At 48.2% G+C, this 24,320-nt stretch overlaps 1 protein-coding gene across 2 annotated transcripts; it reads right to left on the reverse strand.

Annotated features, from left to right (window-relative positions):
• Positions 1-1,117: 1,117 nt before the first annotated feature.
• On the reverse strand, positions 1,118-21,398 carry LOC137308855 (cytochrome P450 2J1-like). 2 transcript variants are annotated; one of them, XM_067977310.1, is made up of 5 exons: positions 21,207-21,398; positions 17,758-17,899; positions 10,072-10,259; positions 7,550-7,691; positions 1,118-2,026 (listed from the first exon to the last, which is right to left on the reverse strand). In XM_067977310.1, the coding sequence occupies exons 1-5, from the start codon at positions 21,381-21,383 to the stop codon at positions 1,845-1,847; spliced, it is 831 nt and encodes a 276-aa protein (XP_067833411.1). In that variant the 5' UTR covers positions 21,384-21,398; the 3' UTR covers positions 1,118-1,844. The 2 variants fall into 2 exon arrangements, with proteins under 2 accessions (XP_067833411.1, XP_067833408.1); XM_067977307.1 differs by having other exon boundaries at positions 21,129-21,398.
• Between the last annotated feature and the right edge of the window lie 2,922 nt (positions 21,399-24,320).

Genomic DNA, 24,320 nt, shown 5'->3' on the forward strand with positions numbered 1-24,320 from the left:
CTGCCCAATATGAATATCGGGCTGGGCCTGTAATGGGTGTTCGATGCCCTGCTGCCCAATGTGAATATCGGGCTGGGCCTGTAATGGGTGTTCGATGCCCTGCTGCCCAATGTGAATATCGGGCTGGGCCTGTAATGGGTGTTCGATTCCCTGCTGCCCAATGTGAATATCGGGCTGGGCCTGTAACGGGTGTTCGATGCCCTGCTGCCCAATGTGAATATCGGGCTGGGCCTGTAACGGGTGTTCGATGCCCTGCTGTCGAATGTGAATATCGGGCTGGGCCTGTAACGGATGTTCGATGCTCTGCTGTCCAATGTGAATATCGGGCTGGGCATGTAATGGGTGTTCGATGCCCTACTGCCCAATGTGAATATCGGGCTGGGCCTGTAATGGGTGTTCGATGCCCTGCTGCCCAATGTGAATATCGGGCTGGGCCTGTAATGGGTGTTCGATGCCTTGCTGCCCAATGTGAATATCGGGCTGGGCCTGTAATGGGTGTTCGATGCCCTGCTGCCCAATGTGAATATCGGGCTGGGCCTGTAACGGGTGTTCGATGCCCTGCTGCCCAATGTGAATATCGGGCTGGGCCTGTAACGTGTGTTCGATGCCCTGCTGTCCAATGTGAATATCGGGCTGGGCCTGTAATGGGTGTTCGATGCCCTGCTGCCCAATTTGAATTTCGACCCCATCTTCAATAACCTGCTGCGTTAGAAACCTTCGGTATTTCTTTAGGTGAACACGATGGCACAGAATTTCATCTAAAGGGCTACAAGAGATTCAGAAAGGGGAGAGTTGGTCAAACTGTAGAAGTGTTGCTGTATTTTTCAAAGAGACTCGAACCTCTCTAGAGAGATGTGGGCCCGGGATTTGCTCCACAAATAACGGAGAGCTGACCAGTGCTCACCCTGTTGTTTAAGGGCAAATGGAAGAGGAGCTTCTGGTGAGTTGATATGTGCAATCAAGCGTGGAAATCTGGACATTGCTCTACCAGATGCGCTGCTCCTCTGAAAGCTGCACGGGAAGGACAGCTCGCCGGCTGTAATGAATGGACCAGCACAAAGTTGCTCTGCTGCCCAGCTGGAAACATACTAATCTACAGAGAGAAAGGTAAGCTGAGTTTTTTTAGATCTAAGCTAACTTTTAATGGCCATGGTAAATATTAATGACTGTCAAACAACTTGGTAAATGGCGAATGAATTTCAATATAAGTAAGTGTGAGGTGGTAACATTTTGGTAGGAAGAATAAGGAGGCCACAAACTCCAGCATGGACTTGTTGGGCCGAATGGCCTGTTTTTGTGCTGTACATTCGATGTAATTCTATGTAACCTCTCTGGCACTGAAAATTAACTTTTAAAAATGTGGAGTCTCATCCCTTCCGATTTTAATTGTAGTTGGTCGAATTCCTACCCCCATGAGTTCCAACCTCACTCTGGAGATTTCAGCACATAATCTAACTTGACACTTCCTTGGAGTATTGATGAAATGTTAAATCAAGCTTCCATCTCTCTGCTCAGCTAAAGAGGAGCCGAGCATATGTCCAATATTAACCCCTCAAACAACATTACCAAAATTGGTTAATAATCTTTTCTCTGTTGGTGCCTTTATGTGCACAGGATGGTCCTACAGAGCCTGCGATTCACAAGTAATTCATTGATTGTGAATCACTTTGGAATGCCCTGGGAATGTGAAAGGCTCAGTGGGAGAGTTCTTACACTCTTAAGGTTATGGAGCTGTGCTGAGGGATCGGCACGGCCATTTAAAGCATAGAATATTCTACCCAAGGATTGCAAAGTCACAAAAAACCCACCCTGAAAGTGCAGCAAAACTGGCGGAGCTTATTTCCTTATTTTCGAAGGCGGGCACATATTCGATAGGGGGATGGAGCGAGTGTGGACCCATAGACTCCACTGAGATCCAAAGGGCAATCTCCTTCTGGTGTTTCGATGTGAAAACATTGCATGAGGACGGTGAAGAATAAGAAGAGCTCCATCTGAGCCAGGTTTACTCCAATGCACATACGGTGACCTGGGAATGGGAAAGAGAGAAGGTCAGGAGATGTAGTTCCGTGGAGGAGCTGAGTCACAATTATTCCCACCCCAGCTCTCTTACATGTCCTTTTATCGACATACTCACCTCTCTGTATCTCTTGCTTGCTTTGTCTCTTACATAGAATTATCCGGAATTTACAGCACAGAAACAGGTGATTCAGCAGATACTCCACACGAGTCTCCTCCCTCCCGACTTCATCTCACCCTATCTGCATATCCTTCTATTCCTTTCTCCCTCATGTGTTTATCGAGCTTCCCCTGAAATGTATCTATGCTATTCACCACAACTACTCCCTGTGGTAGTGAGTTCCACATTCTCACCACTCCCTAAAGAAGTTTCTCCTAAATTCCCTATTGGATTTATTAGTGACTATCTTATATTTATGGACCCTAATTTTGGTCTGCCCCACAAGTGGAAACATCTTCTCCAACTCTACCCTATCGATCCCCTTCATAAGGTAAGGAACTCTATCAGGTCACCCCTCAGCCTTCTAGAGAAAACAGCCACAGCCCAGTTCAATTTTTCCTGATAAGGATATCCTCTCAGTTCTGGTATCATCCTTGTAAATCTTTTTTACACCTTCTCCAGAGCCACCATATCCTTTTTATAATATGGAGACCAGAACTGTGAACAGTACTCCAAGTGTGGTCTAACCAAGGTTAGATACAAGTTTAAAAATATAAGAACATAAGAAATAGGAGCAGGGGTAGACCATACGGCCCCTCGAGCCTGCTCCACCATTCAATAAGGTCATGGCTGATCTTCAACCTCAACTCCACTTTCCCGCCCAATCCCCATATCCCTTGATCCCCTAGAGTCCGAAAATCTATTGATCTCAGTCTTGAATATACTCAACGACTGAACATCCACAGCCCTCTGGGGTGGAGAATTCCAAAGATTCACAACCCCGAGTGTAAAAAGTTTTCCTCATCTCAGTCTTAAATGGCCGACCCCATAACTTCACTGCTTTTCAATTCTTTCCCTCTAGAAATGTGCCCCTGGGCTAATTTCTAGTTTCTGATTTTTTATCACTCTCAAACACAAACTATATAAAACACCACGGATATAAACACCTCTAACACATTCTGAGCCCACCTGTTTCTCCCTGTTTCTTTCTCAATTACATTCCTCCCACTTTCTGCTCCTTAGCTTTCATAAGAACATAAGAACATAAGAAATAGGAGCAGGAGTAGGCTAATCGGCCCCTCGAGCCTGCTCCGCCATTCAATAAGATCATGGCTGATCTGATCCCAACCACAAATCTAAAGAACACAAGAAGTCGGAGCAGGACCCGGCTACACAGCCCCTGGGCCCTCTCCGCCACCCACAGGGCATTGACCGATCCGAACTCAGCTTCATGTCCAATTTCCTGCCCGCTCCCCATAACCCCTAATTCCCTTTACTTCTAGGAAACTGTCTATTTCTGTTTTAAATTTATCTAATGATGTAGCTTCCACAGCTTCCTGGGGCAGCAAATTCCACAGACCTACCACCCTCTGAGTGAAGAAGTTTCTCCTCATCTCAGTTTTGAAAGAGCAGCCCCTTATTCTAAGATTATGACCCCTAGTTCTAGTTTCACCCATCTTTGGGAACATCCTTACTGCATCCACCCGATCAAGACCCTTCACAATCTTATATGTTTCAATAAGATCGCCTCTCATTCTTCTGAACTCCAATGAGTAGAGTCCCAATCTACTCAACCTCTCCTCATATGTCCGCCCCCTCATCCCCGGGATTAACCGAGTGAACCTTCTTTGTACTGCCTCGAGAGCAAGTATGTCTTTTCTTAAGTATGGAGACCAAAACTGTATGCAGTATTCCAGGTGCGGTCTCACCAATACCTTATATAACTGCAGCAATACCTCCTTGTTTTTATATTCTATCCCCCTAGCAATAAAAGCCAACATTCCGTTGGCTTTCTTGATCACCTGCTGCACCTGCATACCAACTTTTTGATTTTCTTGCACTAGGACCCCCAGATCCCTTTGTACTGCAGTACTTTCCAGTCTCTCGCCATTAAGAAAATAACTTGCTCTCTGATTTTTCCTGCCAAAGTGCATAACCTCACATTTTCCAATATTATATTGCATCTGCCAAATCTCCGCCCACTCACCCAGCCTGTCTATATCCCCTTGCAGGTTTTTTATGTCCTCCTCACTCTCTACTTTCCCTCCCATCTTTGTATCATCTGCAAATTTTGATATGTTGCACTCGGTCCCCTCCTCCAAATCGTTAATATAGATTGTAAAGAGTTGGGGACCCAGCACCGACCCCTGCGGAACACCACTGGTTACTGGTTGCCAGTCCGAAAATGAACCATTTATCCCAACTCTCTGCTTCCTGTTCGATAACCAATCCTCCACCCATGCCAGAATATTACCCCCAATCCCGTGATTTTTTATCTTAAGTAATAATCTTTTATGTGGCACCTTGTTGAATGCCTTCTGGAAGTCTAAATACACTATGTCCACTGGTTCCCCTTTATCCACCCTATACGTTATATCCTCGAAGAACTCAAGCAAATTTGTCAGACATGACTTCCCCTTCATAAAGCCATGCTGACTTTGTCCTATTAAATTATGCTTATCTAAATGTTCCGTTACTGTCTCCTTAATAATAGACTCCAAAATTTTACCCACCACAGATGTTAAGCTAACTGGCCTATAATTTCCAGCCTTCTGCCTACTACCCTTTTTAAATAACGGTGTTACATTAGCAGTTTTCCAATCTGCCGGGACCTCTCCTGAGTCCAGGGAATTTTGGAAAACTATCACCAAAGCATCCACAATCCCGACTGCCACTTCCCTCAAGACCCTCGGATGGAAGCCATCAGGTCCAGGGGATTTATCCGCCTTGAGTCCCATTATTTTACTGAGTACCATCTCCTGAGTGATTTTAATCGTATTTAGCTCCTCCCCCCCGAGAGTCCCCTGTTTGTCCAGTGTTGGGATATTCTTAGTGTCCTCTACTGTAAAGACTGAAACAAAATATTTGTTCAGCATTTTTGCCATCTCCATGTTTCCCACCATTAATTTCCCGGTCTCATCCTCTAAGGGACCTACGCTTGCCTTAGCCACCCTTTTTCTTTTTATATAACTATAGAAACTCTTGCTATCTGTTTTTATATTTTTTGCTAATTTCTTTTCATAATCTAACTTCCCTTTCTTAATCAATCCTTTAGTTACTTTTTGCTGTCTTTTGAAGAATTCCCAATCTTCTATCCTCCCACTAAGTTTGGCTACCTTATATGTCCTTGTTTTTAGTCGGATACTATCCTTGATTTCTTTACTTAGCCACGGATGGCTGTCGTTTCTTTTACACCCTTTTTTCCTCAGTGGAATATATTTATTTTGAAAGTTGTAAAATAACTCCCTAAATGAACACCACTGCTCATGTACCGTCTTACCTTTTAATCTATTTTCCCAGTCCACTTTAATCAATTCCGCTCTCATACCATCATAGTCTCCTTTATTCAAGCTCAGTACGCTTGTTTGAGAATCAACCTTCTCACCCTCTAATTGGATATGGAATTCATCCATGTTGTGGTCGCTCGTTCCAAGGGGATCCTTAACTAGGACATTATTAATTAATCCTGACTCATTACACAGGACCAGGTCCAAGGTTGCCTGCCCCCTTGTAGGATCAGTTACATCCTGCTCAAGAAATCCATCCCTGATGCACTCAATGAACTCGTCCTCAAGGCTGCTCTGCCCAATTTGATTTGTCCAGTTAATATGATAATTAAAATCCCCCATAATTATGGCTGTTCCCTTATTACATGCCCCGACTATTTCCTGATTAATACTTCTTCCAGCAGAGTTGCAACTATTAGGAGGCCTATATACTACGCCCACTAATGTTTTTTTTCCCTTATTATTCCTTATCTCCACCCAAACTGTTTCATTATCTTGATGCTTTGTCCCAATATCATTTCTCTGTATTACAGTGATTCCTTCCTTTATTAACATAGCCACCCCACCTCCCCTTCCTTCCTGCCTGTCCTTCCTGATTGTTAAATACCCTGGCATATTTAATTCCCAGTCGTTGTCACCCTGCAGCCATGTTTCTGTAATGGCCACAAGATCATACCCATACGTAGTTATTTGTGCCGTTAACTCGTCCATTTTATTACGAATGCTACGTGCATTCAGATAAAGAACTTTCAAATCTGTTTTGTGACGCTTAGTTCCTGCTTTTTCCTTTTTTAACACTTTACCTATTACTCCATACCTTCTGTCCCTTCCTGTTACACTTTCCTCTCTCTCCCTGCTCAGGTTCCCAACCCCCTGCCACTTTAGTTTAAACCCTCCCCAACAGCACTAGCAAACACTCCTCCTAGGACAGCGGTCCCGGCCCTGCCCAGGTGCAGACCATCCGGTTTGTACTGGTCCCACCTCCCCCAGAACCGTTTCCAGTGTCCCAGGAATTTGAATCCCTCCCCCTTGCACCATTCCTCTAGCCACGTATTCATTTGAAATATCCTCCTATTTCTACTCTGACTAGCACGTGGCACTGGCAGCAATCCTGAGATTACTACCTTTGAGGTCCTATTTTTTAATTTACCTCCTAACTCCCTATATTCTGCTTTTAGGACCTCATCCCCTTTTTTACCTATATCGTTGGTGCCTATGTGCACCACGACAGCTGGCTGTTCGCCCTCCCCCTCCAAAATGTTCTGTAGCCGCTCCGAGACATCCTTGATCCTTGCACCAGGGAGGCAACACACCATCCTGGAGTCTCGGTTGCGGCCGCAGAAACGCCTGTCTATTCCCCTTACAATTGAGTCCCCTATCACTATAGCTCTGCCACTCTTTTTCCTCCCAGCCTGTGCAGCAGAGCTACCCATGGTGCCAGGAAGTTGGCTGCTGCTGCCTTCCCCTGATAAGTCATCCCCCCCAACAGCATCCAAAGTGGCATATCTGTTTGAGAGGGGGATGGACACAGGGGACCCCTGCACTACCTGCCTGCATCTCTTACTCTTCCTGGTGGTCACCCATTCACTTCCTGCCTGTATACCCTTTACCTGCGGTGTGACCAACTCGCTAAACGTGCTATCCACGAGTTTCTCTGCATCGCGGATGCTCCACAGTGAGTCCACCCGCAGCTCCAGCTCCGAGATACGATCGGTCAGTAGCTGCAGGTGGACACACTTCCCGCACACATGGTCGGCAGGGACACTGGTACTTTCACTTCCCTGATTTCATCCAACACCATCCTGTCCCAGGTTTATCTTTACACCCTCCAGGTATCACTTTCTTTCTCTCTGTCTCTAATTTTTTGATTGTATTCTCTTGCTCCCTTCCTTTTGTTTCTTACTATTCCGTTTTTCCATCTCTCTGTTCCGCTGTGTCTCCCAGCACCCGTTCTCTCTCGTTTCCTTTCTTTTTAGGTGGCCTTTGCTTCTGTCTTTTACTCTGCTCCTCTCCTTTGCCTCCCTCTGCTATTATCTCTATTCTTTCTCTGTCTCCCTCATTCGTTACTCCACATTAAATCACGTACCTGTAGAAAATGGAAGATGTGCATCAACTGGACGGAATTGTCCATTTTCAGCCAGGTACCGGTTCGGGTTAAAGAGGGTGGGAGATTCCCATTGTGTCCCATCCATGAGCACGCCAGTGAGGGACGGGATGACCGTAGTGCCCTGTGTGAGATACAGCCTTCAGTCTAAGACATCTTAGGCAATTTGAGAGAAACAGAGCCAACGAAAAACTTCAAACACTCAATAACAACTCCCTCAACAGCTCAGTGTTAGCCGATGCTCAGTGGTAACACTCTCGTCTCTGAGTCAGGAAGGTCGTGGGTTCAAGTCCCATGCCAGAGATTTGAGCTCATAATCCAGACTGACACTTCAGTACAGGACTGAGGGAGCGCTGCACTGTCGGAGGGTCAATACTGAGGGAGCGCTGCACTGTCGGAGGGTCAGTACTGAGGGAGCGCTGCACTGTCGGAGGGTCAGTACTGAGGGAGTGCTGCACTGTCGGAGGGTCAGTACTGAGGGAGTGCTGCACTGTCGGAGGGTCAGTACTGAGGGAGTGCTGCACTGTCGGAGGGTCAATACTGAGGGAGCGCTGCACTGTCGGAGGGTCAGTACTGAGGGAGCACTGCACTGTCGGAGGGTCAGTACTGAGGGAGCGCTGCACTGTCGGAGGGTCAGTACTGAGGGAGCGCTGCACTGTCGGAGGGTCAGTACTGAGGGAGCGCTGCACTGTCGGAGGGTCTGTACTGAGGGAGCGCTGCACTGTCGGAGGGTCAGTACTGAGGGAGCGCTGCACTGTCGGAGGGTCAGTACTGAGGGAGTGCTGCACTGTCGGAGGGTCAGTACTGAGGGAGCGCTGCACTGTCGGAGGGTCAGTACTGAGGGAGCGCTGCACTGTCGGAGGGTCAGTACTGAGGGAGTGCTGCACTGTCGGAGGGTCAGTACTGAGGGAGTGCTGCACTGTCGGAGGGTCAGTACTGAGGGAGTGCTGCACTGTCGGAGGGTCAGTACTGAGGGAGTGCTGCACTGTCGTGGGGTTAGTATTGAGGGAGTGCTGCACTGTTGAGGTGGAGTGCTGCATTGTTGGAGGTGCCTTCTGCCCTTTCAGATGGATGTAAAAGATCTGATCGCATTGTTTGACGACGAGTAAAGGAATTCTCTCTGGTGTTCTGGCCAATATTTATCCCTCAACCAAAACCCCTAAAAATCAGGTGATCCAGTCATTATCACATTGCTGTTTATGGGATCTTGCTGTGCGAATATTGGCTTCTATCTTTCTTACGTTACACCAGTGACTACACTTCAAAAGTTCTTCATTGGCTGTAAAAGTGCTTTGGGACATCCTGAGATTGTGAAGGTGCTGCTTTGAGGCATAGCATAACTACCAGAAGTGGCATTAACTACACCTCCTGAGGAATAATTAAATATTATTTCCACGACAGACGACGATGGAGATGGGAGTTGATCATCTTCTCGCTCCCGAGGAAGAAACAGCTTCTCAACGCAGAACAAAAAATGATTTGAGTTCTTCAAAATTGAATCCCGAATTGAATGACATCTTTCACTCTCTCAATGGTTCAGTGGGCAGATGCGGAGTATCCAGCTTAGAAAATTCAATGGCAGATACCTGGTCTGCGTTGAGTGCTCACACCGGGGAGCCAACCTTTAGCGCAATGGTAGATTTACAGCTTCTGAATGTGTCGGGTTTGAACCCCACTTCAGACAGTCCCGTGAGTGGATACTGGAACTCTGGCTCTGAATTCTAAGTTGACATCCAGTGGGATACTTGTGGCTGGTGGGTTTTGGTACCCCACTCATACGAACAGCAGGAGGCCATTCAGCCCCTCTAAGCTCTTCTACCATTCAATTGCAACATGGCTGATCAGTATCTTAACTCCATCTACCTGCTTTGGTTCCTTAATACCCTCTCCTAACAAAAATAAATGGATTATGGTTTGTTTTATGAAAACAAAGAAAATAATAATTTTCTCTGTTCGAGACATGAAGATCCTCCAGTCTCTCCACGTAACGGAAGTCCCTCATCCCTGGTCCCATTCTGGTAAATCTCCTCTGTACCCTCTCCAAGGCCTACCGTTCAATTAGATTGATTTAACCATTTGTTACCCAAATAACTGATGGCTTTCTTTCAAAATTACTCCCCTGTTCAAATTGGATGGTAAGATCAGGAAGGCAGAGTACCAAAAACTGGAAGAGGAAGCTCCAATTTTAACCCCCTGCCTCAGGCAGGATTTGAACGCTGGTATCAGAGAGAAGCGTGGGGACCTTGTGATGTCAAGCGTACAAGTCAACATTTGAATCTAAAGGTCCCACTCTCTGCCACGCCAAATCCCCTGGCAGTTTCTACTCTAACTGTTAAAGGTTGGAAGGCAGCACCTGAAACATTGGGACAACTTTCCCGGGATTGGATTTATATCTCTGGCCTGGATTGTATCACTGATTACATCGTTGGGATTATCCCTATTCACCCCATCCCACCCTACCACATCCTCAAGATGCATTGACTCAGGAATCGTAGGGTTTTCACCTTTGGGATCCGATATCCTTTAAGCTCCACATCCTTGGTGGTCTGCCGTGGAACGTTCAAAGGAATGACGTTGCCCAGTCTCAGCACCTCGTGTATCACGGCGTTTGTGTACGGCAGTTTCACCCGATCTGTCCAAGATGGCTGCTTGTCAGGCCCAATCATGATGTCAATCTCATGGTGAACCTTGTCTGTAACACATACAGGACAGGAAGAAAATCATCAAAACTAACACCCAATCATAATATCCAATAGTGTCATATTTCATTTCAAATAATGGCCCTTCATGTTTGACACCATTACCTTATTATCATAGGATGATGCAGGCACAGGAGGAGGCCATTCAGCCCATCGTGCCTGTGAAAGAACTACCAATTAGTCCCATTCTCTGCTCCTTCCCCACAGCCCTGTAAATTTCTCCTTTTCAAGTATTTATCCAATTTGAAAGTTATGATTGAATCTGCTTCCATCGCCCTTTGAAGCAGCACATTCCAGATCATTACATTTAGTTGCATGAATAAATTGCATGAATAAATTTCTCCTGATCTCCCCATTGGCTCTTTTGCCAATTATCTTAAATCTGTGTCCTCTGATTGTAGACTCTCTTGCCAGTGGAAACACTGTTTATTCTGTCAAAATCCTTCATAATTTTTCATACCTATATTAAATCTCCCCTTAACCGTCTCTACACTGAGGAGAACAATCTCAGCTTCTCCAATCTCTCCACAGAACTGAAGTCCCTCATCCCTGGTATCATCCCACTTACCCTCCTCTGTACCCTCTCCAAGGGCTACCATTCAATACGGGGTCAGTGCCAGAGGACTGGAGGATTGCAAATCTTACCCCCCTGTTCAAAAAAGGGGAGAGGGATAAACCCGGTAATTCCAGGCCGGTCAGCCTAACGTCGGTGGTGGGGAAACTTTTAGAGACAATAATTCAGGACAAAATTAATTGGTATTTAGAAAAGTATGGACCAATAAATGAAAGTCAGCATGGATTTGTTAAAGGAAAATCATGTTTGACTGACTTGATTGAGTTCTTTGATGAAGTAACGGAGAGGGTTGATGAGAGTAGTGTGGTTGATGTGTATATGGACTTTCAAAAGGCATTTGATAAAGTGCCTCATAATAGACTTGTTTAAAGGGACAGTGGCTGCGTGGATACAAAATTGTCTAAGGGACAGAAAGCAGAGAGTAGTGGTGAACGGTTGTTTCTCAGACTGGAGGGAAGTATACAATGGTGTTCCCCAGGGGTCAGTATTAATGTATATTAATGACCTTGACTTGGGTATAGGGGGCATAATTTCAAAGTTTTCAGATAACTCAAAACTCGGAAATGTAGTAAACAATGTGGAGGATAGTAACAGACTTCAGGAGGACACAGACAGACTGGTGAAATGGGCAGACACACGGCAGATAAAAATTAACACAGAGAAGTGTGAAGTGATACATTTTGGTAGGAAGAATGAGGAGAGGCAAAATAAACTAAATGGTACAATTTTAAAGGGGATGCAGGAACAGAGAGACCTGGGGGTGTATGTACACAAATCATTGAAGGTGGCAGGACAAGTTGAGAAGGCTGTTAAAAAGGCATATGGGATCCTGGGCTTTATTAACAGAGGCACAGAGTACAAAAACAAGGAAGTTATGCTCAACCTTTATAAATCACTGGTTAGGCCCCAGCTGGAGTATTGTGTCCAATTCTGTGCACCACACTTTAGGAAGGATGTCAAGGCCTTAGAGAGGGTGCAGAGGAGATTTACTAGAATGGTACCAGGGATGAGGGACTTCAGTTATGTGGAGAGACTGGAGAAGCTGGGATTGTTCTCATTACAACAGAGAGGGTTAAGGGTAAATTTAATAGAGGTGTTCAAAATCATGGACAGTTTTGATAGAGCAAATAAGGAGAAACTGTTTCCAGTGGCAGAAGGGTCGGTAACCAGAGGACACAGATTTAAGGTGATCGACAAAAGAGACAGAGGTGACATGAGGAAAATTTTACGCAGTGAATTATTATGATCTGGAATGCACTGTCCGATACGGGGATGGAAGCAGATTCAATAGTAACTTTCAAAAGGGAATTGGATAAATATTTGGGGAAAGAGCAGGGGAATGGGAACAATTTTATGGCTCTTTCATAGACTCAGCGCAGGCACGATGGGACGAACAGTCTCCTCCTGTGCTGTAACCACTCTGATACAATGAAATACTTAGAAGCTGTAACATGGAAACAGGCCATTTGGCTCAACCAGTCCAAATCTGAATTTACCTGCACACCAGCAAATAGTTCCAATCACCTTTACACTCCCAGTTCCTATATCCATTCCATCCCTTTTTCATTATCCACCTATCCAATCTCACCTTGACTTGGAACAGTTTCTGCATCAACCACTAACCCCAGAAATGAATCCCACAGTCTCACAACCTCCTGTGTGATGAAGTCACCATCACTCTCTGCTCTAAATCTCTTACATTTAATCTTGTGACTATGGCCCCTTGTTCTAGACCCATCAATGTTCCCTCAGATAGTTTCTTTCCTGTAACACAATACTTTAAGGCCAATTTCTCATTAACAACAACCTGCATTTATATAGTGCCTTTAACGTAGTAAAATGTCCCAGGGCGCTTCACAGGAGCGATTATCAAACAAACTATGACACTGAGCCATATAAGGAGATATCAGGACAGGTTTGGTCAATGTGGTAGCTTTAAGGAGCATCTTAAAGGAGGAGAGAGAGGTAGAGAGACGGAGAGGTTTGGGGAGAGTATCCCCGAGCTCAGGGTCCAGACAGCTGAAGGCAGGCATTGGATGAGGAAATGTATACTACACGTTCACTGAGGTCCCGACACATTGTGCGTCCAGGAAATGTTTGTTTTATAACCTTAAATGATACAAACGACAATAACTTTATTTTTAATCCATTACTCTCTAGTTTGCTGTGACGGGGACTCCTATAGTTCCAACAGAGCTGCTGTCCTGGAGATAGTGTCAGCCATCTCTCAACGGGGAGCACTCGCGTTTGAGTCAGAAGGTCATGAGTGCAAGTCCCACTCCAGGGACATGGTCAAATAATCCAGACTGACACTTCAGTGCAGTACTGAGGGAGTGCTGAACTGTCGGAGGGTCAGTACTGAGGGAGTGCTGCACTGTCGTGGGGTTAGTATTGAGGGAGTGCTGCACTGTCGGAGGGTCAGTACTGAGGGAGTGCTGCACTGTCGGAGGGTCAGTACTGAGGGAGCGCTGCACTGTCGGAGGGTCAGTACTGAGGGAGTGCTGCACTGTCGGAGGGTCAGTACTGAGGGAGTGCTGCACTGTCGGAGGGTCAGTACTGAGGGAGCGCTGCACTGTCGGAGGATCAGTACTGAGGGAGTGCTGCACTATCGGAGGGTCAGTACTGAGGGAGTGCTGCACTGTCGGAGGGTCAGTACTGAGGGAGTGCTGCACTGTCGGAGGATCAGTACTGAGGGAGTGCTGCACTATCGGAGGGTTAGTACTGAGGGAGTGCTGCACTGTCGGAGGGTCAGTACTGAGGGAGTGCTGCACTGTCGGAGGATCAGTACTGAGGGAGTGCTGCACTATCGGAGGGTTAGTACTGAGGGAGTGCTGCACTGTCGGAGGGTCAGTACTGAGGGAGTGCTGCACTGTCGGAGGGTCAGTACTGAGGGAGCGCTGCACTGTCGGAGGATCAGTACTGAGGGAGTGCTGCACTATCGGAGGGTCAGTAATGAGGGAGCGCCGCACTGTCGGAGAGTCAGTACTGAGGGAGTGCTGCACTGTCGGAGGGTCAGTACTGAGGGAGTGCTGCACTGTCGGAGGGTCAGTACTGAGGGAGCGCTGCACTGTCGTGGGGTTAGTATTGAGGGAGTGCTGCACTGAGAGAGTGCTGCACTGTTGAGGTGGAGTGCTGCATTGTTGGAGGTGCCTTCTGCCCTTTCAGATGGATGTAAAAGATCTGATCGCATTGTTTGACGACGAGTAAAGGAATTCTCTCTGGTGTTCTGGCCAATATTTATCCCTCAACCAAAACCCCTAAAAATCAGGTGATCCAGTCATTATCCAGTCATTGGAGATAAGGAATAATAAGGGAAAAAAAACATTAGTGGGCGTAGTATATAGGCCTCCTAATAGTTGCAACTCTGCTGGAAGAAGTATTAATCAGGAGATAGTCGGGGCATGTAATAAGGGAACAGCTATAATTATGGGGGATTTTAATTATCATATTAACTGGACAAATCAAATTGGGCAGAGCAGCCTTGAGGACGAGTTCATTGAGTGCATCAGGGATGGATTTCTTGAGCAGTATGTAACTGATCCTACAAGGGGGCAGGCAACCTTGGACCTGGTCCTGAGTAATGAGTCAGGATTAATTAATAATGTCCTAGTTAAGGATCCCCTTGGAACGAGCGACCACAACATGGTTGAATTCCATATCCAATTAGAGGGTGAGAAGGTTGATTCTCAAACAAGCGTACTGAGCTTGAATAAAGGAGACTATGATGGTATGAGAGCGGAATTGATTAAAGTGGACTGGGAAAATAGATTAAAGGGTAAGACGGTACATGAGCAGTGGTGTTCATTTAGGGAGTTATTTTACAACTTTCAAAATAAATATATTCCACTGAGGAAAAAAGGGTGTAAAAGAAATGACAGCCATCCGTGGCTAAGTAAAGAAATCAAGGATAGTATCCGACTAAAAACAAGGACATATAAGGTAGCCAAACTTAGTGGGAGGATAGAAGATTGGGAATTCTTCAAAAGACAGCAAAAAGTAACTAAAGGATTGATTAAGAAAGGGAAGTTAGATTATGAAAAGAAATTAGCAAAAAATATAAAAACAGATAGCAAGAGTTTCTATAGTTATATAAAAAGAAAAAGGGTGGCTAAGGCAAACATAGGTCCCTTAGAGGATGAGACCGGGAAATTAATGGTGGGAAACATGGAGATGGCAAAAATGCTGAACAAATATTTTGTTTCAGTCTTTACAGTAGAGGACAATAAGAATATCCCAACACTGGACAAACAGGGGACTCTCGGGGGGGAGGAGCTAAATATGATTAAAATCACTCAGGAGATGGTACTCAGTAAAATAATGGGACTCAAGGCGGATAAATCCCCTGGACCTGATGGCTTCCATCCTAGGGTCTTGAGGGAAGTGGCAGTAGGGATTGTGGATGCTTTGGTGATAGTTTTCCAAAATTCCCTGGACTCAGGAGAGGTCCCGGCAGATTGGAAAACTGCTAATGTAACACCGTTATTTAAAAAGGGTAGTAGGCAGAAGGCTGGAAATTATAGGCCAGTTAGCTTAACATCTGTGGTGGGTAAAATTTTGGAGTCTATTATTAAGGAGACAGTAACGGACATTTAGATAAGCATAATTTAATAGGACAAAGTCAGCATGGCTTTATGAAGGGGAAGTCATGTCTGACAAATTTGCTTGAGTTCTTCGAGGATATAACGTATAGGGTGGATAAAGGGGAACCAGTGGACATAGTGTATTTAGACTTCCGGAAGGCATTCGACAAGGTGCCACATAAAAGATTATTACTTAAGATAAAAAATCACGGGATTGGGGGTAATATTCTGGCATGGGTGGAGGATTGGTTATCGAACAGGAATCAGAGAGTTGGGATAAATGGTTCATTTTCGGACTGGCAACCAGTAACCAGTGGTGTTCCACAGGGGTCGGTGCTGGGTCCCCAACTCTTTACAATCTATATTAACGATTTGGAGGAGGGGATCGAGTGCAACATATCAAAATTTGCAGATGATACAAAGATGGGAGGGAAAGTAGAGAGTGAGGAGGACATAAAAAACCTGCAAGGGGATATAGACAGGCTGGGTGAGTGGGCGGAGATTTGGCAGATGCAATATAATATTGGAAAATGTGAGGTTATGCACTTTGGCAGGAAAAATCAGAGAGCAAGTTATTTTCTTAATGGCGAGAGACTGTAAAGTACTGCAGTACAAAGGGATCTGGGGGTCCTAGTGCAAGAAAATCAAAAAGTTGGTATGCAGGTGCAGCAGGTGATCAAGAAAGCCAACAGAATGTTGGCTTTTATTGCTAGGTGGATGTAATATAAAAACAGGGAGGTATTGCTGCAGTTATATAAGGTATTGGTGAGACCGCACCTGGAATACTGCATACAGTTTTGGTCTCCATACTTAAGAAAAGACATACTTGCTCTCGAGGCAGTACAAAGAAGGTTCACTCGGTTAATCCCGGGGATGAGGGGGCGGACATATGAGGAGAGGTTGAGTAGATTGGGACTCTACTCATTGGAGTTCAGAAGAATGAGAGGCGATCTTATTGAAACATATAAGATTGTGAAGGGTCTTGATCGGGTGGATGCAGTAAGGATGTTCCCAAAGATGGGTGAAACTAGAACTAGGGGGCATAATCTTAGAATAAGGGGCTGCTCTTTCAAAACTGAGATGAGGAGAAACTTCTTCACTCAGAGGGTGGTAGGTCTGTGGAATTTGCTGCCCCAGGAAGCTGTGGAAGCTACATCATTAGATAAATTTAAAACAGAAATAGACAGTTTCCTAGAAGTAAAGGGAATTAGGGGTTATGGGGAGCGGGCAGGAAATTGGACATGAAGCTGAGTTCGGATCGGTCAATGCCCTGTGGGTGGCGGAGAGGGCCCAGGGGCTGTGTGGCCGGGTCCTGCTCCGACTTCTTGTGTTCTTTAGATTCGTGGTTGGGATCAGATCAGCCATGATCTTATTGAATGGCGGAGCAGGCTCGAGGGGCCGATTGGCCTACTCCTGCTCCAATTTCTTATGTTCTTATGTTCTTATCACATTGCTGTTTATGGGATCTTGCTGTGCGAATATTGGCTTCTATCTTTCTTACGTTACACCAGTGACTACACTTCAAAAGTTCTTCATTGGCTGTAAAAGTGCTTTGGGACATCCTGAGATTGTGAAGGTGCTGCTTTGAGGCATAGCATAACTACCAGAAGTGGCATTAACTACACCTCCTGAGGAATAATTAAATATTATTTCCACGACAGACGACGATGGAGATGGGAGTTGATCATCTTCTCGCTCCCGAGGAAGAAACAGCTTCTCAACGCAGAACAAAAAATGATTTGAGTTCTTCAAAATTGAATCCCGAATTGAATGACATCTTTCACTCTCTCAATGGTTCAGTGGGCAGATGCGGAGTATCCAGCTTAGAAAATTCAATGGCAGATACCTGGTCTGCGTTGAGTGCTCACACCGGGGAGCCAACCTTTAGCGCAATGGTAGATTTACAGCTTCTGAATGTGTCGGGTTTGAACCCCACTTCAGACAGTCCCGTGAGTGGATACTGATGCAGGGCTATGGGGAAAGAGCAGGGGAACGGGTCGAATCGGGCAGCTCTTTCCTCGAGCCAGTGGAGGCACTGAATCTGTGCTGTGTGAGACTTTGATTTTCCAAATAACATCCCCACCACCACTCTTGTGTTGAAGGTTGGTTAACTCATTGCACACTGTGCCTTTCTTAGTGGAAATCTCGGCATCACACGATCTGACACCTTTTTCCATTCCTACATTGAGGAAGAAATGCTGAACATTTTATTTGGATCCACTTGGAAGTCTCGTCTTTTCCAAATAAATGAGGCCCAGTTTCCTCATCCTTCACTGATAACTTTGATTCCTGACTCTCAGAGCTCCCCGCTGTCTGTCGCCATGGGTTATGTCGTACCTTGGATGGATGGATATGTCATCATGTAGAGTAACAGCCACCGTAACACTGATGCGACGGTTTCGGTTCCACCCACCATGAGGTCAGTAGCGCTCGCGATCAGGCTCTTCTGGTTGAAGGAGGAAGTTCCATCGCCACTAGTCTACCAAAGGAAACCAGAGAACGTGACAACCGCAGAGGAGGAAAAGGACACTGTCATTCACTTTGTTATTGTCAGAGGACCACTGGAAATCACTGAAGGAGGAAGCACTATGCCACCCATTAGACCAGCTCCTCCACAGAGCATGGTACCCACCCCGATACATACATACCTCCCATTAGACCAGCTCCTCCACAGAGCATGGTACCCACCCCGATACATACATGCCACCCATTAGACCAGCTCCCTCCACAGAGCATGGTACCCACCCCGATACCTACATACCACCCATTAGACCAGCTCCCTCCACAGAGCATGGTACCCACCCCGATACATACATACCACCCATTAGACCAGCTCCCTCCACAGAGCATGGTACCCACCCCGATACATACATACCACCCATTAGACCAGCACCTCCACAGAGCATGGTACCCACCCCGATACATACATACCACCCATTAGACCAGCTCCCTCCACAGAGCATGGTACCCACCCCGATACATACATACCACCCATTAGACCAGCTCCTCCACAGAGCATGGTACCCACCCCGATACATACATACCTCCCATTAGACCAGCTCCCTCCACAGAGCATGGTACCCACCCCGATACATACATACCACCCATTAGACCAGCTCCCTCCACAGAGCATGGTACCCACCCCGATACATACATACCACCCATTAGACCAGCTCCTCCACAGAGCATGGTACCCACCCCGATACATACATACCACCCATTAGACCAGCTCCCTCCACAGAGCATGGTACCCACCCCGATACCTACATACCACCCATTAGACCAGCTCCTCCACAGAGCATGGTACCCACCCCGATACATACATACCACCCATTAGACCAGCTCCTCCACAGAGCATGGTACCCACCCCGATACATACATACCACCCATTAGACCAGCTCCTCCACAGAGCATGGTACCCACCCCGATACATACATGCCACCCATTAGACCAGCTCCTCCACAGAGCATGGTACCCACCCCGATACATACATACCACCCATTAGACCAGCTCCCTCCACAGAGCATGGTACCCACCCCGATACATACATACCTCCCATTAGACCAGCTCCTCCACAGAGCATGGTACCCACCCCGATACATACATACCACCCATTAGACCAGCTCCCTCCACAGAGCATGGTACCCACCCCGATACATACATACCACCCATTAGACCAGCTCCTCCACAGAGCATGGTACCCACTCCGATACATACATACCACCCATTAGACCAGCTCCCTCCACAGAGCATGGTACCCACCCCGATACATACATACCACCCATTAGACCAGCTCCCTCCACAGAGCATGGTACCCACCCCGATACATACATACCACCCATTAGACCAGCTCCCTCCACAGAGCATGGTACCCACCCCGATACATACATACCACCCATTAGACCAGCTCCCTCCACAGAGCATGGTACCCACCCCGATACATACATACCACCCATTAGACCAGCTCCTCCACAGAGCATGGTACCCACCCCGATACATACATACCACCCATTAGACCAGCTCCCTCCACAGAGCATGGTACGCACCCCGATACATACATACCACCCATTAGACCAGCTCCTCCACAGAGCATGGTACCCACCCCGATACATACATACCACCCATTAGACCAGCTCCTCCACAGAGCATGGTACCCACCCCGATACATACATACCACCCATTAGACCAGCTCCCTCCACAGAGCATGGTACCCACCCCGATACATACATACCTCCCATTAGACCAGCTCCTCCACAGAGCATGGTACCCACCCCGATACATACATACCACCCATTAGACCAGCTCCTCCACAGAGCATGGTACCCACCCCGATACATACATACCACCCATTAGACCAGCTCCCTCCACAGAGCATGGTACCCACCCCGATACATACATACCTCCCATTAGACCAGCTCCTCCACAGAGCATGGTACCCACCCCGATACATACATACCACCCATTAGACCAGCTCCTCCACAGAGCATGGTACCCACCCCGATACATACATACCACCCATTAGACCAGCTCCTCCACAGAGCATGGTACCCACCCCGATACCTATGTTCCTGAACCCATTCCAGCTCCTGAAGAAAAGTTCTACCAAGTATCAAGCAAACCCCTGGAATTGTTCTCGAACCATGCAACCTGTGTTATGTCTCATTCACCAGATGTCTTCCAGTAAAGGACAATATAATTGCAGCTGCTGTGGAGCTATCCTGTTCAACACATTATTCATTTCCCTATCTTTCTACAGTCAATGTGTTGAGGTGGACACTCATCAGCATGGCTACCAGCTCAATGGGCAACCACGTGTGACCTGGCTGACTTTCTGCCTCAGGACTGTGACCTCTAGTACCAGGCTCACTTCTTTTCGTGAAGTGCAGCATCAAAATGCGTTCATCTTCACCGTGTGACATATATTTTCTTAGTGGGAGACAGTAACTAGTCCACCTCATCCCTGGTACCATTCTAGTAAATCTCCTCTGCACCCTCTCTAAGGCCTCGACATCCTTCCTAAAGTGTGGTGCACAGAATTGGACACAATACTCCAGCTGGGGCCTAACCAGTGATTTATAAAGGTTTAGCATAACTTCCTTGCTTTTGTACTCTATGTCTCTATTTATAAATCCAAATTAGCTTTCAATATCTCTAAATCCTCCTCCCACCATGCTTCATTCCAAACCCTAATCCTTTGACTCTAGCCCTCAATGAATTCGCCTCCCTTCTCCGCACTATTGGCTGTGGACCATTCTCTTGTCTGGATCCTATGCCTTTCAGTTTCCTTCCTCAACCTCTCTCTTCTCCTTTATAAATTCCCCCTCAATACCCATGTTGATCACTGCTTCCAATCTCTGCTTCCTTGGCTCAGCATTCTTATAATACCACGGGTATATGTGTATGTGTCTGTGTCTGTGTATGTGTGTATGTGTATGTGTGTCTGTGTCTGTGTCTGTGTATGTGTGTATGTGTCTGTGTGTATGTGTCTGTATGTATGTGTGTATGTGCCTGTGTGTATGTGTATGTGTGTCTGTGTGTATGTCTCTGTGTGTCTGTGTGTATGTGTGTATGTGCCTGTGTGTATGTGTATGTGTGTATGTGCATGTGTGTATGTGTATGTGTATGTGTACATGTGTATGTGTCTGTGTATGTATCCCTCTGCTAAACATTGTGATAGATATTCGATTTGCGGTTGGGTGTCCCCTTACATTTTCCATCTTGTTTAAGTAGCAATCTGTGAAATCTCGTGGGGTCTCGGGGTTTCTGCTCTGTTGATGTTGCTTCACCTGCTCCAAGAGGATGGACTCCAGTTGATCCCATTCTTCAAACAGCCTCTGGTGTGCTCCTGGCATGAACTGCATCACCATCGGGAAAAGGTTGAACAGCTGAACAGCGATTACAGAGAAAGAGAAAGCACAGGTGATAAAGATTGATCTTGTGGCCTCTGAAGGGAATTTATTCATGGTTTACTCTCCGACAGACCACCCATCGAACACACCACCCATCGACCACACCACCCTTCGACCACCACCCATCGACCACACCACCCTTCGATCACACCACCCTTCGACCACCACCCTTCGACCACCACCCTTCGACCACACCACCCATCGACCACACCACCCTTCGACCACCACCCATCGATCACACCACCCATCGATCACACCACCCATTGCCCACCACACATCGAACACACCACCCATCGATCACACCACCCTTCGACCACCACCCTTCGACCACCACACATCGAACACACCACCCATCGACCTCACCACCCTTCGACCACCACACATCGAACACACCACCCATCGATCACACCACCCTTCGACCACACCACCCATCGACCACACCACCCATCGACCACACCACCCATCGACCACCACCCATCGATCACACCACCCTTCGACCACACCACCCATCGACCACACCACCCATCGACCACACCACCCATCGACCACCACCCATCGATCACACCACCCTTCGACCACCACCCATCGACCACACCACCCATCGATCACACCACCCTTCGACCACCACCCATCGATCACACCACCCATCGACCACCACCCATCGACCACACCACCCTTCGACCACCACCCATCGACCACACCACCCTTCGACCACCACCCATCGACCACACCACCCTTCGACCACCACCCATCGACCACACCACCCTTCGACCACCACCCATCGACCACACCACCCTTCGACCACCACCCATCGACCACACCACCCTTCGACCACCACCCATCGACCACACCACCCTTCGACCACCACCCATCGACCACCTCCCATCGACCACACCACCCATCGATCACACCACCCTTCGACCACCACCCATCGATCACACCACCCATCGACCACCACCCATCGACCACCTCCCATCGACCACACCACCCATCGATCACACCACCCTTCGACCACCACCCATCGATCACACCACCCTTCGACCACCACCCATCGACCACCTCCCATCGACCACACCACCCATCGATCACACCACCCTTCGACCACCACCCATCGAACACACCACCCATCGACCACCACCCATCGATCACACCACCCATCGACCACCACCCATCGAACACACCACCCATCAACCACCACCCATCGATCACACCACCCATCGACCACCACCCATCGATCACACCACCCTTCGACCACCACCCATCGAACACACCACCCATCGACCACACCACCCATCGACCACACCACCCTTCGACCACCACCCATCGAACACACCACCCATCGACCACCACCCATCGACCACCACCCATCGACCACCACCCATCGACCACACCACCCTTCGACCACACCACCCATCGACCACACCACCCATCGACCACCACCCATCGATCACACCACCCTTCGACCACCACCCATCGAACACACCACCCATCGACCACCACCCATCGACCACCACCCATCGACCACCACCCATCGACCACACCACCCTTCGACCACACCACCCATCGATCACACCACCCTTCGACCACCACCCATCGAACACACCACCCATCGACCACACCACCCATCGACCACACCACCCATCGAACACACCACCCATCGACCACACCACCCATCGACCACCACCCATCGACCACCACCCATCGACCACCACCCATCGACCACACCACCCTTCGACCACACCACCCATCGACCACACCACCCATCGACCACCACCCATCGACCACACCACCCATCGACCACACCACCCATCGACCACCACCCATCGACCACACCACCCATTGCCCACACCACCCATCGACCACACCACCCTTCGACCACCACCCATCGACCACACCACCCTTCGACCACCACCCATCGACCACACCACCCATCGACCACACCACCCATCGACCACCACCCATCGACCACACCACCCATCGACCACACCACCCATCGACCACCACCCATCGACCACACCACCCATCGACCACACCACCCATCGACCACCACCCATCGACCACACCACCCATCGACCACACCACCCATCGACCACCACCCATCGACCACACCACCCATCGACCACACCACCCATCGACCACCACCCATTGCCCACACCACCCATCGACCACACCACCCATCGACCACCTCCCATCGACCACACCACCCTTCGACCACCACCCATCGACCACACCACCCTTCGACCACCACCCATCGACCACACCACCCATCGACCACCACCCATCGACCACACCACCCATCGATCACACCACCCTTCGACCACCACCCATCGACCACACCACCCATCGATCACACCACCCTTCGACCACCACCCATCGATCACACCACCCATCGACCACCACCCATCGACCACACCACCCATCGATCACACCACCCTTCGACCACCACCCATCGATCACACCACCCATCGACCACCACCCTTCGACCACCACCCATCGACCACCTCCCATCGACCACACCACACATCGATCACACCACCCATCGACCACCACCCATCAACCACACCACCCTTCGACCACCACCCATCGACCACACCACCCTTCGACCACCACCCATCGAACACACCACCCTTCGACCACCACCCATCGATCACACCACCCTTCGACCACCACCCATCGAACACACCACCCTTCGACCACCACCCATCGACCACACCACCCATCGACCACACCACCCATCGACCACACCACCCATCGACCAAACCACCCATCGAACACCACCCATTGATCACACCACCCATCGTCCACCACCCATCGCCCAAACCACCCATCGACAACCACCCATCGAACACCACCCATTGATCACACCACCCATCGACCACCACCCATCGCCCAAACCACCCATCGACCACCACCCATCGAACACCACCCATCAAACACACCACCCATCGACCACCACCCATCGCCCAAACCACCCATCGACCACCACCCATC

Source organism: Heptranchias perlo, unplaced genomic scaffold (genome assembly GCF_035084215.1).
Source record: "Heptranchias perlo isolate sHepPer1 unplaced genomic scaffold, sHepPer1.hap1 HAP1_SCAFFOLD_141, whole genome shotgun sequence".
Lineage (NCBI taxonomy): Eukaryota > Metazoa > Chordata > Chondrichthyes > Hexanchiformes > Hexanchidae > Heptranchias > Heptranchias perlo.